The sequence below is a fragment of the Schistocerca serialis genome, chromosome 5 (assembly GCF_023864345.2).
Source record: "Schistocerca serialis cubense isolate TAMUIC-IGC-003099 chromosome 5, iqSchSeri2.2, whole genome shotgun sequence".
In the NCBI taxonomy this organism is placed as follows: domain Eukaryota; kingdom Metazoa; phylum Arthropoda; class Insecta; order Orthoptera; family Acrididae; genus Schistocerca; species Schistocerca serialis.
Window position 1 is genome coordinate 747,965,444 of NC_064642.1, and position 18,211 is coordinate 747,983,654.

The window sequence follows — 18,211 nt, forward strand, 5'->3', positions numbered from 1 at the left end:
TTTGACATTTTACATGAGCTGATGAGCCTTTTTTTAAGTATCTTTCTCTACCTATTGTGAAGACTATACCTTGGTCTCTACATCGTAACCGTAGACCAGTCTTATCACCAATTATGATTCTCTTAAGGAACATCTTGTTCTCATTTGCACAATCCAAAAACTCTTCATATATTGTGAGGCAAAGGTCTTTCTGGTCTCGACTTGAGATGTGGGGCAAACTTGGCGGCAACACGATGCATTCCAAGTTGCTATATCAGGATTTCGTGACATGATCAAACTGAAACGTTACATTTCTACAGAATCCGAACTGATCTTCCCCAAAGTCTGCTTCTGCCCATTTTTCAATTTGTCTGTAAAGAATTCATGTCAGTATTTTGCAACTGTGACTGATTAAGTTGATAGTTCGGTAGTTTTTAAATCTGTCATCTGCTTTCTTTGGGATTGGAATTATTATATTCTTCTTGAAGTCTGAGTGTATTTCACCTGTCTTGTAAATCTTGCTCACCAGATGGTAGAGTTTTGTCAGGGCTGGCTCTCCCAAGACTATCAGTGGTCTAATGGAATTTTGTCTACTCCCAGGGCCTTGTTCTAACTGTCTTTCAGTGCTCTGTCAAACTCTTCACGCAGTATCATGTCTCCCATTTTATCTTCAACTACGTACTCTTCCATTTCCATAATATTGCCCTCAAGTACATCACCCTAGTATAGAACCCTCAGGGGCTCTCGGGTCTTTCATGAGTTCATGCGTGGCGCACACTGGGTCCTGAGCTATTGCAGCCCGTTCTTCATTTCCTAGCTGCATTTCTTTCTCCCTGCCTCCTCCCTTCCTATCCCCACTCCTTCCCCGTTGCCACCTCCTTCCCCTCTGTGTTCCGATTTATGTCAACCTAGCAATTCCCCTGGTTCCCTCATTGGTTGCAATTTTGTTCCTTTTGCCTGTTTTTTCACCCTTCTGATATTTCGGTTCCCACTTGGGGGTTGACATCGACTTCAGAATTTCCTGATTTTAGTGTGAGCCATATGGTGAAGAAATCCCTCCCTAGCATCTACAGTGTAGATTCCTCTCCCTCCCTTCCCCCCTCCTTGGACACCAGCATGTGTAGCCAGTCCGTGTGGTGGGGCTGTTATATACCCATATGGCTGAGCCCCCTGATAACACAGGGATCACACTGATACCTGAGCTGTTACCTCGCAAAGGCAACCACACAGATACTGGCGCCTTCATTCTGGCTTTCGAGGGGAGATACCTTCCCAGAGGAGGTCAAGGTTATGTGCTACAGATGTGACGTGAAGCTGTATATCACTCAATCTATGTGGTGCTTTTGGTGCTTGCATTTTGGGCGTATGTCTTCCCGCTGTACGGTGGACCCTTTGTGTGGTGACTGTGGCCACCCAGTCCATGAGGGAAGCCCTTGTGTTCCGCCACCTGTGTGTGTCAACTATGCTGACTGCCACTCCCCTTGCTCACAAGATTGCCCGACTTACTCGACAGAAGAGAAGATACAAGAATACGTTCCTGGATCACCTCTCTTACCCTGAGGCTCGCCAAAAGTATGAGAGACTCCACCCGGTGTCACTACCTTCAACTTTTGCCGCCTCCTCCTCCTCCTCCTCCTCCTCCTCCTCCTCCATCTCCCCCCTTACCCCAGCCCCGCCCCTCTCCCCCCCTCGACCAACCCTGCACTTCCCATGACCTCCCATCACAGAGTCACTTCCCTCCCCTCTTCGGCATCTGCTGGTGATCGGGCTCCTTTCCAGGAACCCTTTGCTGGTGTCTCTCAGGCCAGAAGACTGTCACCACCACTCGACCACGAGGCACACCTTTTGTGCGGCCCAAGGTCGTCCGCTCTCTTTTGGTACCCGATCTTGCATACGCCTGTACTCCCCCCTGTGTCCTGCCCTCCTCCACCTCAGAAAGAGCAGAAGAAAAAACATAAATCCTATGACAAGGTGCCCCCGGAGGTGCCGACTCCCTTCTTGCAACCTGAGTCTGACATCTTATTTATGGATTTCATCCCATCCTTGTCAGTGACAACTACTGATAAAGTGGCCTGACCTCCTCCTCGGCTCCTTCATGCCCACCTTGGACTCGCGCCACACGATTATCCAGTGGAACTGCAATGGATAGTATCGTCACCTACCAGAAATGAAACGTCTTTGTCTCCTCTTATTCTGCATCCTGTCTTGTTCTCCAAGAAACGCATTTCTGTGATGACCACTCTCCAACTTTCCGTGGTTATTGGGTGTTCTGTCGGAACCATGCTGGCCCTGAAATAGCATCTGGTGGAGTTCTGCATTTCGGTTTGCTCTGATGTCCTTAGTGACTGGATCCCCCTACCTACCACCTTGGAAGTGATAGTGGTTAGAGTGCAAACGACTTTGGCAATCACACTTTGCAATGTCTACCTCCCTCCAGGTCAGTCACTTGCTTATGTTGCACTATCTACCTTACTCTAGCAACTCCCACCACTGTTTCTACTCCTTGGGGATTTCAGTGCCCACCATCCACTGTAGGGGAGTGTCACTTCAACGGGTCAGGGTATCCTAATCGACCAACTTATTGCGGACTTAGATTTGTGTCTCATCAACGATGGTTCCCCTACCCACTTCAGTGCTGTTCATAGCACCTTCTCTGCTATCGATATCATGATCTCCTCCCCTGCCCACGTGGTGGCTTCCCTACATTGATCATCCCATGATGACCTTTGTGACAGTGACAACTTTCCAGTGACACTATCATTCCCCTGCTGCCGCCAGGCAGACAGCCCCCCATGTTGGGTATTCTGAAGGGCCAATTGGCCTTTATACATGTCTGCTTGCCACTTTGACACCTCCCTCTCGAATTCCATTGATGTAGTCTTGCAAGGCATCTCTCCAGCTCTTCTTCATGCTGCTGGCACTGCTGTTGCCCTATCCACAGGGCCCCCTCATCATTGGTCGGTACCATGGTGGACCAAGGACGTTGTAGCCCTTGTCCAGGACTGCTGATGGGCACTGGAGCGATTTCGGCGACACCCCTCCCAAACCAACCTCCTCACTTTTAAGTGTCTCCGAGCTAAGGCTCGTTACCTTATTGAAGCAGAGTGGAGTAAAAAGGAATGCTGGGAGTGCTATAATTCCTCCCTGGGGATGTAAGCCTCTTCATTGCAGGTTTGAGCAAAGCTCTGTGGCGTTCTGGGTCGCCAGCAACACTCAGCTGTCCAGGGTCTGAACCTCAAAGGAGCTCTGTGCACTGATCCATTGGTCCTCGCGGAACACCTTGTGATACACATTGTGATGGCATCGTTATCTGCTTCCTACCCTCCTAACTTTCTCCAGCAGAAACGCAGAGTTGAACATAAACCCTCCATTTCATCCCACACTATGTTGGGCCCTATAATGCACCTTTTGCTGAATGGGAATTGGTGCAGGCCCTTGTCTCTTCACGAGACACAGCCATAGGGCCAGATTCCATTCACAACCAGTTGATTCAAAACTTGGATGTTCCCCAGAGGTGACAGCTCCTCAGGGTTTTCAATCACATCTGGCTCACGGGTACTTTTCCGTCGGAATGGTGAGACAGTATAGTTATCCCCATCCTTAAGCCCAGGAAAAACTCAAGGTCTCTAGACAGCTACCGCCCCATTAGCCATACAAATGTGCTTTGTAAACTGCTCAAAAGGATGCTCAACTCCAGATGAAGTTGGTTACTCAAATCTTGTGGCTGTTTGTCACCGTAACAGTGTGGCTTCCGGGCAGGGCGATCTCCAACTGACCATTTACTCCGATTGGAATCGGCCATCTGACAGGCTTTTACTCACTGCTGGCACCTTGTCGCAGTTTTCTTTGACCTACATAAGGCATACGGCTTGGTGCCATAACATTTTAGTTATCCTCCATTACTGGGGCTTCTGTGGTCCCCTTAATATTTTTATCCTTGAGTTTCTATCTTACTGGCTCTTCCGGGTTCCAGTTGGAACTTCACTCAGCACGCCTCAGATTCAGGAGAATGGTATCCCACAGGGTTCTGTGCCAAGTGTCACACTGTTCCTCATTGTCATAAATGGGTTGTGACCTGTTGGGCCTCTGGTTACCCCGGCATTGTATGTTGACAGATTGTGCAGCTCCCACTCAGTAGTGTCTGCTGAGTGCCATCCGATGGGCCTCTGCATGGACCACCGTCCGTGGCTTCCAGTTTTCCCTCTCCAAAACACAGGTTATGCCTTCTTGTCGCCGACCCACAGTACAGCCTGATCCAGAACTTTATTTAGGAAATAGAATAGGCCCAAGTATTCCTGCCTGTTGTAAGAGGCAACTAAAAGGAGTCTCTCACATTGTGGCCTTCATGTGATGGCATTCCCGAAGAGTGAGCCTTGGGGAAGGGGTCCTCACATGGTGCATCATGTCCATCGTGCATTGAGATCTTTAGCTGGCATTACAGTCCTGCCCATTCTCCATCTCTTGGGATGTGTTTTCCACCATTCAGTGTGCAGTGTCACTTTCTGTGCCGACGATGACCATGGACTTCTTTGCACCTCATATCCAGCATGGTACCCAGTCCATTGTGGTGGGGTCACCATGTACCCTGTTGGTTGTAGCCCTCTGACCACAGAGCGATCACTGTGCTGATGCTTGCACTGTTAATGTGGTGTCACAGCCAGACACCACACTGGCTAGGTGGTAGCCTTTAAATCGGCCGCAGTCCGCTAGTATACGTCGGACCCGCGTGTCGCCACTATCAGTGATTGCAGACCGAGCGCCACCACACGGCAGGTCTAGAGAGACTTCCTAGCACTCGTCCCAGTTGTACAGCCGACTTTGCTAGCGTGGTTCACTGACAAATTACGCTCCCATTTGCCGAGACGATAGTTAGCATAGCCTTCAGCTATGTCATTTGCTACGACCTAGCAAGGCGCCATTATCATTTGCTATTTATCTTGTGATGCATGTACCATCAGACCGATCTTCACCAATTATGAATTAAAGTTAAATATTCCAGTAGTTACTTACGTTCTTTGCTACTATAAATTCCCTTACCTGTTCCAGACCTCACGCCAGCCTGCGTGAGCTTAAATGCGTGCCTTTCGCTTAAATGCGTGCCTTTCGGCTACCCGTCATTGTGGATTGGCTGTCTTGCCAGTCCACAACAGTTAACTCCCCATGTAAGCCAAGGAGTATATGCCTGTCACCCTGGGGCTTCGGGGCTCCTGGCAATGGCTATCCTGCCAGGTGGTCTTTGCTGCGGCTGGATGGCGGCCGTGGGGAGGACCCCTGGTCGGAGTGAGTGGCATCAGGGTGGATGACATGCTATGAAGCATAGTATGTCATTTCTTGCTAGTGGTCTGCTGTCAGCAGTCTCTAAGTGGGCAAAATCTAACTTCAATGCTAAAAAATATGACCCCCCAGTCATTCCCCTCCCTGGCTACACCATGGGAACACCAAGCTAAGGACGACGGTGAAGCTTATTTGTCCCAGTAACCATATGGGAATCTTTCATGTCTGTGTAGCCTCAGTGTTTGTGGAGCATTTGGAGGCCCATTTGGAGAGGTGGAGGGCTTGTCCAAAATGCACTCTTGGTCAGTTTTGATAAAAACAGCATCCTCTGCCCAGTCATGGGCATTACTTGCTTCTGGCAAGTTGGGGGAAGTTTCTGTTAGTATCACATCTCATAAGACCTTAAATATTTTCCAGGGTATTATATTTCACAGGGACCTTCTTTTGCAGTTGGACGATGAGCTGTGCACCAATTTACAGCGGCGAGGTGTTCATTTCGTTCAGCACGTGCATCAGAGTCCAAGGGATAACCAGGTTGCCACCAGTGCCTTCATCTTGGCCTTAGAGAGTGACACATTGCCCGAGAAGGTCAAGGTGATGGTCTACCGCTGTGACGTCACGCCATATATCCCTCCCCCTATGTGGTGCTTTAAGTGCTGGAAGTTCAGCCATAGGTCTTCCTGCTGTACTTCCAGCCCCACTTGTCGAGATTGTGGACGTCCAATGCGTCCCAATACTCCATGTGCTCCACCTCCCATCTGTGTCAACTGCGGAGAGCATCATTCACCTTGCTTGCCAGACTGCAGGATTTTTACAGAAAGAGAGGAAAATCATGGAATATAAGACCCTGGACCGACTTACCTACACTGAGGCTAAGAGGAAATTTGAGCACTTGCATACTGTGGCTATGACCACCTCACATGCGGCCTCTGGCCTCTACGAGAACAGTTGCCTGCCCCAGCCCCGTTGATGGTGGGGGGGCCACTTGCCTCCCTACTGCTCCCACACCACTTACTTCGGAAGCAACACCACCCGACCATCGGGGATTTCGGTCCCCACTTTTGAACCAGAGAAGCGTAAGACTTCTTCAGCTCCTCTAGCTAGCAAGCGGTCCCTTGGGTCACTCCCTTCCCAGGTTTCTGCTAGTGGGAAAGAAGATACCCGCCAGTGGCTGAAGAGCCCAAAAGCAGCTGGTCGTAGGGCTTCACGCTCATCCTCCTTCCCGGAGACTGATTCAGTGAAGTCCTCCTAGCCAGGGAAACCAAAGGAACAGCACGAGAAAACGAAAAAGAAGGCTCCTAAGAACAAGGAACTTGCAGTGGCACCCACACTACTACTACCTATAGGCAAAAAAGTCGGTGGCAGCAGGTGACCCTGAGGCGTGAACTGCCTTATTGAATGTTCCATGCCTTTCCAGTCTCAAGATTTCATCCTGCAGTGGAATTGCGGCAGTTTGTTCCACTGCCCAGCTGAGCTACGGCAACTGTTAAGCTTTACACCTGCTTTCTGCATTGCTCTCCAGGAAATCTGGTTCCCGGCAATGTGGACCCCTTTCTTCCGCAGGTGTACAGGATATTACAGGCACCGTAGTGACTATAATCGAGAGTCAGTTGCAATTTGCATTTATGTTCTAAACTCAGTCTATAGTGAAACTGTGTTGCTTCAGTCCCCTCTTGAAGCTATGGCTGTCAGAATATGGACGATTCAGGAAACAACTGTCTGCAATGTATTTTTTTTTTTCCAGATGGTGCAGTAGCCCTGAATGTATTAGCTACACTGATTGATCAATTCCCTAAACCTTTCCTACTATTGGGAGATTCTAATGCCCATAACCCCTTGTGGGGTGACACCGTGCTTACTGGCCGAGGCAGAGATGTCAAAACTTTCTCAGTTCCACCTCTGTCTCTTAAATACCCTGGCCGCCACACATTTCAGTGTGGCTCAAGGTAGTTACTCGGCCATTGATTTTTCAATTTGCAACCCAGAACTTCTCCGATCATATCCTCAGGAGAGCACATGACGAATTGTGTGGTAGTGACCACTTTCCCATCTTCCTGTCACTGCCCCAGCGTCAGGCCCACGGATGCCTACCCAGATGGGCTTTAACAAGGTGGACTAGGAAACTTTCACCTTTGCTGTCACCGTTGACTCTCCCCCACATGGTAGCATCGATGTGATGGTTGAGCAGGTGACTACCACACTCGTTTCTGCAGCAGAAAACACGATACCTCACTCTTTAGAATTCCCCCGACGAAAGAGACTCCCTTGGTTGTCGCCAGAAGTTGCTGAGGCAATTACGAAGCGTCGGCAAGCTCTATAGCGACACCCTTCCTTAGAGTATCTGATAGCCTTTAAGCAGCTACGTGCCCGTGAACGCCAGCTTCTAAAACGACAGAAACAGGAGTGTTGGGAGAGGTACTTGTCGACCATTGGGTGCCATACATCACCCTCCCAAGTCTGGACGAAGATCAGACGCCTTATTGGGTACCAGACCCCAACAGCTGTCCCTGGCATTACCATCAATGGCATGCTATGTACCAATGCAAACGCGATTGCTGAGCAAATCGGTGAGCACTATGCTTGAGCCTCTGTGTCGGAGAACTCAAACAGTGGATGGAAAGGAAAACCCTCTCATTCACTACAAGCCATAGTGAACCCTATTAACGCCCCAGTTGGATTCACAGTCAGATAATTAAACAACTCTCGTCTGACTACAAGCGCCATCTCCTTGTGTCTTTGACCAGCTCTGGTGCGATGGCGTCTTCCCATCGCAATGGCAGGAGAGCACCATTGTTGTGGTGCTCAAACCCCGTAAAAATCCACTTGATGTTGATAGCTATCGGCCCATCAGCCTCACCAACATTCTTTGTAAGATGCTGGAACATATGGTGTCAGCACTTCGGTTGGGTTGTGGAGTCAGGTGGCCTACTGGCTCCATATCTAGGTGTTGGGTTGGGTTGTGGAGTCAGGTGGCCTACTGGCTCCATATCTAGGTGGCTTCTGCCATGGGCGCCCTACCACTGATAATCTTGTGTCCCTCGAGTCTGCCATCCGAACAGCCCTTTCCAGTTGGTAACACCTTGTTGCAGTCTCTTTTGATCCGTACAAATTGTTTGAGACCACCTGGCGACAACATATCCTTGCCACATTATATGGGTGGGGTCTCAGAGGCCCGCTCCAGATTTTTATCCAGAATTTCCTGTCTCTCCATACTTCCTGTGTCCAAATTGATGCCTCCCATAGTTCCATCCACATCCATGAGAATGGGGTCTTGCAGGGCTCTGTATTGAGTATATTGCTATTTTTAGGGGCCATTAATGGTCTAGCAGCAGCTGTAGGGCAGTCGATCTCACCCTCTCTGTATGCAGATGACTTCTGTGTTTCGTACTGCTCCACCAGTACTGGTGTTTCTGAACGGTGCCTACAGGGAGCCATAGATAAGGTGCAGTCATGGGCTCTCGCGCATTTCTTCCAGGTTTCAGCTGCTAAGTTGTGTGTCATGCACTTCTGTTGGTTTCGTACTGTTCATCTGGAACCAGAACTTTACCTTCATGATGATCCACTCACTGTAGTGGAGACGTATCGAATTTTAAGACTTGTTTTCGATGCCCGATTGCCTTGGCTACGTCACCTTCAACAGCTTAAATGGAAGTGCTAGCGGCACCTCAATGCCTTCCGCTGTCTGAGCAACACCAACTGGGTTGCGCATCGGTCTGCTCTGGTGCTGGTGCTGCTGCTGGTGCTGCTGCTGGTGCTGCTGCTGCTGCTGCTGCTGCTGCTGCTGCTCTACAAAGCCCTTGTTCAATTCCGCCTTGATTATGTGAGTCTGGTTTATGGTTCGGTGGCACCATAAGTGTTGCGTGTACTCAACCCAGTGCACCACTGTCGCATTCGCCTAATGACGGGAGCTTTCAGAATGAGTCCGGTGACCAGTGTCCTGGTGGAGGCCGGAGTCCCTCCATTGCAGATCAGACGTGCACAACTGTTCGCCAGTTACGTAGCAGACGTTCGTAGTTCTCCTGCGCATCCGAATCGTCGTCTCCCTTTTCCACCCATGGTAGTTCATCTCATGCATCAGTGGCCCAGGTCATGGCCAACGATTGCGGTTTGTGTATGATCCCTTCTCTCTGAACTGGAGTCCTTCCCTTTACCACCTCCCATCCATGTCCGTCCGCATACACCTCCATGGTGTACACCTAGGCCGCAGATTCGTCTGGACCTTTCGCATGACCCTAAGGACTCAGTTAATCCTGGTGCTCTTGGCATAACAGTACACACAACTAACTGCGTGTCATTAAGGAGACTACAAATGGGTGGAAGTCTTTCGTGTGGGCCTCAAGCAGGGAATCAATTTTCCTCTACCAGCCCCACATTGGCCGTGCTTGGGTGACCCACAGTTACCTCCTGCGCTGTGAAGACCTGCCTGAGTGTCGGTGCGGTGCCTGGTTGACAGTGGCCCATATTCTGGTCCACTTCCCACTTTGACTGGCCAGTGACGAGATCTTGGGTTACCGGACCCATTGCTGCTAATTTTATCTGACAACACCTCACTGGCTGATTTAGTTTTAAGTTTTCTTTGTGAGGATGGGTTTTATCATTTGACCTAAGTTTTAGCGGATGTCCTTTGTCCCTCTGTGCTTCTAGGGTGGAGGTTTTAATGTGTTGCAGAGTGGCTGGCTTCTCCTTTTTTATTCTCATGGTCAGCCAGCCATGGTAATCTGGATTGTTTTAATCTCTTCATCCCGTTTCTTGCATTTCAGTGGTTTTCTTGTCCACTATGATCCACTTACATGTTTGTTGCCCTTCGCCGTTCTTGTGATTTTTTTCCTTTCATTCTGTTTTGAGTGGTCAGCCTCATTTATTTTATTCTCACACTTGTGGCATTGTTTTATGCGAAACAAGGGACTGATGACCTCATAGTTTGGTCCCTTTCCCCCTCTTTTAAACCAACCAACCAACCATGATTCTTAAATGTTAGCTGTGAGTAATTTATGCTCTGTGCAAAATTCTACCAGGTAGCTTCCTCTTTCATTCCTTACCCTTCATTCCATATTAGCCTACTACTTTTCCTTCTCTTCCTTTTCCTACTGTCAAATTCCATTCCCCCATGACTATTAAATTTTTGCCTCTCTTCACTATCTGAATAATTTCTTTTATCTCATCATACATTTCTTCAGTCTCTTCATCTGCAGAGCTAGTAAGCATGTAAACTTGTACTACTGAGGCAGTTGTGGGCTTCGTGTCTATCTTGGCTACAATAATGCATTCACTGTGCTGTTCGTAGCAGCTTACTCATACTCCTATTTTTTTTATTCTTTATTAAACCTACTCCTGTATTTTACCTATTTGATTTTGTATTTATGACCCTGTATTCACCTGACCAGAAGTCTTGTTCCTTCTGCCACCAAACTTCACTAATTCCCACAATATCCAAGTTTAATCTACCTATTTCCCTTTTTTAATTTTCTAACCTACCTACCCGATTAAGGGATCTGACATTCCACATTCCAAAACGTAGAATGGCAGTTTTCTTTCTCCGTATAATGACGTCCTTCAGAGTAGTCCCTGCCCGGAGATCCGAATAGGGGGACTATTTTACCCAAGAGGACGCCATCATCTTTTAACCATACAGTAAAGCAGAATGCCCTCGGAAAACTTTATGGCTGTAGTTTCCCCTTACTTTCAGTATGAAGAGAGAAATTATCTTACCATCACTGTATTATTCAATATTGAAAGAAAACCAGTATGGGAAGAAGCCATATAGTGAATAAGGACAAAACTCCTCTGGTATTTGATATGCCAAGTAACAGAGCAATTCCCATGAAAGGTGCTAAAACTATAACTATAAAAACAAGTGGGCATGAAAAAATTCACTACACTGTTGTCCTTTCGTGTTGTGCTGACAGTACGACACTTGATCTAGTGATCTTTTCAAGGGCAAAGTAATGCCAGAATTTTCTGAAATACTGCCAGGTGTTGATCACGTAGATCACAAGGACTGGAGGGAAGAGGCTGGTATGAAATTATGGATTAATAGTGTGTGGGAGAGGAGATGTGAGTAGCAATCCATCCTTTTCTTAGTAATGCGTTATTCCAGCCTGGATGTTCCATTGTTTGATTTCATAAAGAAATTTGTCATACAAAATTCTTTGTACGTGCTAGCCAAACTCCACACTTGGTGGTATACTGTAGGTGTAACCTAAAAATGCTGTACATTTTTTGTGTAAAGTATTGTAAAGTGTGCTTGTGTTGAATGGGAGATAATCTTGTTTTAACTATATATTACACATGATCATTTGTTGCTTATATGTGCTAAAATATGTAATTGTGTAGAAGTTTATTATAAACTGTCCAAACTTCATTGACCTACAGATTTGTTTTACATAAGCATTATACCCTGCCATAACAGGGAATGGGGCTGTTGCCCTTCTGTTCGTTGACACTACGAAATTCCTGGGGCTCATGCTCGATAGGAAACACTCTTGGTCCTCCCATGTCTCTTACCTGCCACCCCACTGTACGCAGTCCCTCAATGGTACTTCTTTGGTTGCTGATTCAACCACCCTCCTCTGTTTGTACCGGTCCCTTGTCCATTCAAAATTTGACTGTGGGTGCTTTGTTTATGCATCTGCACGCCCATCCCTTTTGTGCCATCTCAACACTATCCATCATCATGGCATCTGTTTGGCCAGGGGCGTCTTTTACAGCAGCCCAGTTCAGTGTGTGTATGCTGAAGCTGAGGAACTACCACTGTCCTACTGCCATGACTTTATCCTCGACAAGTATGCATGCCGTTTTTCTGCCATGCGTGACCACCCCTCCTATGTCTCCTCCTTTGATGATTCCTTAGATCGTCAGTATGGGTCTTGCCCCTCTTCTCTCCTACCTCCTGGAGTCCGCTTTTGCCACTTGCTACTTTGGATTAACTTCACGCTACCTGCAACTTTTCCAGTGGATGTGAACCCTTCACCACCTTGTGCTTCATGAAGGAGCACATGTTAATCTTTACCTTCATTCGCTTCCTGAGGATACTACTCCAGACTTGGTCTATCACGTTCAGCTTCACGAACTTCGCATTGAACTTAGCGATAGTACCTTTGTATACACTGATGGCTCTTGGACTGACCATGGGGTCGGGTGTTCCTTTGTCATTGGCACCCATATCTTTCGATATCGGCTTCCGGCACACTCCTCAGTATTTACAGCTGAGCTTTTCGCCTTGTATTAGGCTGTGGAGTATATCCGGTGATGCAGCCTTCCCAATTGTGTCCTCTGCTCAGACGCACTCATTGCCCCCAAAGTCTCCATGTGCTGTACACTGCTCATCCCTTACTGCAGCGGGTCCAGGAAAATTTTCACTTGCTCACTCATAGTGGAGCCAATGTCATGCTTCTGTGGGTCCCTGGTCATGTCGGTCTGCCAGGAAACGAGGTTGCTGATGCTGCTGCCAAGGCTGCAGTCCTCGTACCTCAGCTCGCGAGTACCTCTATTCCCTCCTGTGATCTCTGCGTTACGATCTGTCAGGAGCTGGTTTCCCTTAGGCATCGCCAATGACCCTCCCTTCATGGGAATAAGTTTCAGCTTATTAAGCCTCTCCCGGCGCCTTTGATGACCTACTCCCGGCCCTCCCGCTGGTAGATTATTTTAACTCTGCTGCATATTGGGCACTGCCTTTTTAGCCATTGCCATTTGCTCAGTGGCGTTGCCCCACAAATTTGTATGCATTGCTCCCAAATTTTAACTGTCCGCCACTTCCTACAGGAATGCCCTTTTTTTACCAATTTACTTTCCAGCTCGGGTTTGCTAACTGATTTATGAGCCGTTTTAGCGAATGACGCGTGGGCTGTTGACCGTGTTTTACTTTTTATCCGCTGAAGCAATATGGTGAAGGCTATTTAATTTTTAGTTTTGGATCTCCATTTTTGTATGGTTTTTAGCCCTTTTTCCACATACCATGTTTAGCTGCCTCCTATTCTGTCCATTGGGACGGACACATAGTCGTTTCCCTTGTCTCTGTGTTTGTGTTCTATAGTTTTGACTTGGGTGCCCTAATAGGGGAAAGAAGGGAACCAGTTGAAGAATGCACTGTTCACAATAACATTGCAGAATTTTACTGTGGTTATTCTTTTGTTGGTGATGAATTTTGTGAAGGTCATCCTAAAATGAGTTGTTACTCCAAAAACTATTGACACTCTGTTCATTGTGGGATAAGATGACTGGCTTTGTTAGGTATAGGAAAAGTTTAAGTACATTGTTTTGTGGGAACATTTAGCTGTGAAAAAGATCTGTTTCCACACAAGATTTTGCACAATATGGCCAAAGCTCAAAAACAGTTTTGTACCAATTGGCACATTTGGCTTTCATCGTTGAAATGTTTAAAATTTACTCTTTCAAAAAAAGTACTACGGAACTTATTGTTGAAGGATGCTGTCATTGCTTAATTACCATGTAGTCTGCAATGGATCTTTCACTCTGTAGCAGTGTGCACACAGTTGCTGAAACTTTCTGATGTATTAAAATTGTGGCTGGTAGGTTTGTTCGGCTGGTGCATTTATTCCTGGAGGGCTAGTACCATTATGGTGCGCAGGAGAGCTTCTGTGAAGTTTGTAAGGTAGGGGAGCACTCCTGTCAGAATTGAAGCTGTTAGGGTGGATCATAATTCGTGCCGAGATAGCTGTCTGTAACAGCATTTCTCCGAAAGGTGAAGCTACAGGCTTGATTTCCTGTCTGCCACATGGTTTTAATCATGTGAGTTGTTTCAAACTCCTAATGTTCTAATAACTCTTGTGTTTCTCCTTCCTTCAATAAATGTGCATGTACTGCTTTATAATCTCTCTCCATATTGATGTAGCTGTAGGATTTACTATAAGCGGAGTAAATAAGTTTCTACAATAATGTTGGAAGCTGAAGAAAGGGATTAAAATTTGTGCTGCACCCAGGACTCGAACCCTAGTCTTCTTACTTACTAGTCAGAAAAGCTGACCGCTACACCACCACAGCTTTATGGTCAACGTTACTGCACAAACTACTCAAGTTGAATGCCCTCCCCAACACAAACTTCAGTTAATATCTACCGTTTATTTCCCCCTTACATTGTCACTATTACCTAGTAAGCAAGAAGACCCGGGTTCGAGTTGCGGCCGTGGCACAAATTTTAATTCATTTCTTCAGCTTCCAATATTATAGATAAAGATGAGAATTAAATGTCTCTGGGAAAATTTAATCATAAATCAGTTTCAGCTGAAGTGCAAATGATTTTGATATATGAGGTGTCTGTTCTTTTGAACATGTCTGAAAGAACACACACCATTTTGATCCAGCAGCCACTATGAATTGAGATACAAAGGAATTACAGATATTGGCTACTGGTGAGCATTGATTCAAATCAGTGGGCAAATTAAAAATTTGTGCTGCACTGAGGTTCGAACCCACGTCTCCTGCTTACTAGACAACATTAGTAGTGTGTGGATAAGTGGAGAATTTGGGTGTGACAGGAGGCATGCTAGGGTGGTCCGTGCACTAGCAATGACCACAGAGTTCGGATAGCGCAGTGGTGAACGTGTCTGCCTAGTGAGCAGGAGACCAGGGTTTGAATACTGGTGTCTGGCACAAATTTTGAACTTCCCCATTAATTTAAATTGGTGCCAATTTGCAGCCAATGTCTGTAATTCCTTTGTGAATAATTGACTTTGAATCAGGGTTGGTCAATCTGCTCCAGTTTTGGCAGTACATTTACACTCCTCTTGCTACAATGTATCACTGATAGAATCTTTCCGGATTTCATTGTGTGATTGGAAAGAGAGAGAGAGAGAGAGAGAGAGAGAGAGAGAGAGAGAGAGAGAGAGAGAGTGATAAAGTGTGTGGGCCATTGCAATGACAAGACAGGAGAAGAAGAAAAATAATCAGAGACATAACATAGAGTATAAATATGAAAGTAACAGAAACTGCATATGAGATACAGTAAATTGAATAGATACTTCTCAGAAATGACACAGAATCTTTAATGTTCCAGTATGCACTGTGTGCACACTGTTCCCACAACAATTTTTACAATGAAATACTTTTCCCTCTCCAATAAAAGCAACAGAAATAGAAAATATTATAAGAATATGTATGTATGTCTTTTATTGTTTTTATAAAACGTGAAAAACCACAGAAAGGTATAGGCCAGTTGTACTATTATGTGCCTGCTCAAAGCATTTGAAAATATTGCTGCAATTTGGCTGGGTAACATTTTCAATTTGAACAGTATTCCATGAAATACATTCGCAGTTGTGAATATGAACAACTTACTTACTGGTTGGTGCTACAGTCCTTGTAGAAACTTGGGCTCCTTTGTTACCTGCTCCCTTTCTTCTGTCCATCAATTTCCTTCTCCAAGTCGTGACTCTCTCATTGCTTTGAAATCATTCTCCATTTCTTCAAGCTCCCTTTAGTGGATCTATGTCGTCTTCTTCCTTAGAGCTTTCTTATGATTTGGTAATGCTTAGTTTCTGGCATTCTCTGTACATGTCCGGCCCAACTTATTCTTCCTTGCTTGATTATATTCTGATGAGGAACAAAGATATGAAAGCTTGAATACAATGTCCAATAATTTACATTTCAGATCCTAGCTGCAAAAGGAGATACAACAGCAGCGTTATCAGTCTTGCGAAATGCAAGTCAGTTGGAACCTGAATCAAAGGTGATAAAGCAAGAAGTGCAGCGCCTTTTGGATGTAATTAAACGTGACACAAAGCAAGAGAAAAGCCTCTATAAGAAAATGTTGGGGCAGAATAAGAGTACAGAAAAGACTGCAAGAGGATCGAGGGTAAGTCTCTTGGAAATCACCTTTCAGTCCTAATTCAACAAATTGTATTTATTGTTTTCATTTATCGGGCAGTGGGTATTTACTAGTAGTAAGTTATGCACTGCTGAGACAGTGATGGATGTGACTCCCCATAGTGGTGAAAAAGATAAACGTCTGTCTGATAATTTATTGCCATACCTTATCACTAGAAAATGTAAGTCCAAAATTTGCTGTGACAAAACAGAAAATAGTAATGGTATGTATACCAGTGGACAAAGAACTCACTAGCTGTTGAGTGTCATTGTTTTTGATTAAAATTGATTTCTGGATTTTAATTGAGGCCCTTAAGACTTCATGTTAGATCAAATTTTGCAGTTACTGCTTGACTGTGGTTGGTTTCTGCACAGTGGGATTGTTTCCTAGTCAGTACTTTAATGTGAAGTCAAAAAGCTCTTGATTAGAGCTCAGAAGTAAATTGTAATAGAAAAAGATGCATGCATTGCCAACTGTGATTGCCCTGTAAAACACAATCCAGTCTTAGATATAGTAGTGACATTACAAAGAACAGGAAACTATGAAACATATGCTACCTATCAGGCCGGATTGCATCCTGTGTGTATGACAGTCTTATGCCGCTGCTACAACTTTTCTGGCACCATCAACCCCGACAATCCCAGTCACCTCTGAGCTGGAAGACTACACCTGCCCCCTTGATGGTGGGGGGCATTTCCCTCCCTGTTGCACCAGAACCACCTATTTTGGGAGCAACCCCCCCCCCCCCCCCCCCCACAACTGTCAGGGACATCTGTCCCCACTTCTAAGCCGGAGTAGTGTAAGTCGTCTTTGGCTTCCCTTGGGTCTTCTCCCTTCCCAGGTTTCTGTTTGTGTGAAAAATGAAGAGCCCAAAAGCAGCTGGTCATAGTGCTTCACGCTCATCCTCGGTCCCAGACTGCGCCAAGGAAACCCAAGGAGCAACAAGAGAAATCCAAAAAGAAAACCCCTAAGACCAAGGAAATTGCAGTGGCACCCACACCACCACTACCGACAAGCTGTATATCTGAGGATGGGGTGGAGATTTTGGCGTCTGCTGAGGACCTAGATCTTGCCAGACCCTCACACACAGTGGATATAGACTGCTCAGGCAATAAGTTGGTGGCAGTAGGTGACTCTGAGTCATAAACTAACTCATTGAATGTTCCATGCCTTCCCAGTCTCACGATGTCATCCTCCAGTAGAATTGCAGTGGTTTTTTCCGCTGCCTGCCTGAACTATGGCGACTGTTAAACCTGACCTGATGTCTTCATTGCCCTCCGGGAAACCTGGTTCCCGGCAATGCGGACCCCTGCCCTTTGCGGCTATAAGGGATATTACAGGAACTGTAATGACTGTAATGGAGTGTAGAGTGTCGGGTGGAGTTTGCGTTTATGTTCTAAACTCAGTCGTGGTGAAACTGTGCCTCTTCAAACCCCTCTTGAAGCTGTGGCTGTCAGAAAAGGATGATGCAGGAAATAACTGTCTATGTATATCTTCCTCCAGATGGTGCATTACCCCTGACTGTATTAGGTGCACTGATTGATAAAGTCCCTAAACCTTTCTTTCTTTTGGGAGATTTTAACACCCATAACCCCTTGTGTGGTGGCACTGTGCTTACTGGCTGATGTAGAGATGTCGAAACTTCACTGTCTCAGTTCGACCTCTACCTCTTAAAAACTGGAGCTGCCATGCATTTCAGTGTGGCTCATTGTAGCTATTCGGCCATTGATTTTTCAGTTTACAGCCCAGGACTTCTCCCATCTATCTGATGTGTCGACAGAAGTGCCGACACAGTGTTATTTTGAGGGGGCCGATAGGCACGCTATCTAACGCAGACGGGCGTGAATTCTGGAACAGGATAACTATTGAATGGTAGCAAGAAAAGTACGTAGCTGCTTTATACTTAACTTTAATGACTCCTTGTGATACATCTCTCTTGACTATACAAATGCGACTCGTAAGATACATGCACTGTTATAATTGGCGCCTTGCTAGGTCGTAGCCATGGACTTAGCAGAAGGCTATTCTAACTGTCTCTCGGCAAATGAGAGGAAGGCTTCGTCCGTATTGTCGCTAGCAATGTCGTCCGTACAACTGGGGCGAGTGCAATATCGTATCTCGAGACCTGCCTTGTGG

General features: G+C 46.3%; 1 protein-coding gene across 1 annotated transcript in view; it reads left to right on the plus strand.

Annotated features, from left to right (window-relative positions):
- Window positions 1-18,211, plus strand: part of LOC126481197 (peptidyl-prolyl cis-trans isomerase FKBP8) — a 71,187-nt gene that overhangs the window by 25,994 nt on the left and 26,982 nt on the right. Inside the window, exon 7 of the mRNA XM_050104789.1 lies at window positions 15,860-16,063. Coding sequence (XP_049960746.1) covers window positions 15,860-16,063 — 204 coding nt within the window. The remainder of the gene's footprint in view (window positions 1-15,859; window positions 16,064-18,211) is intronic.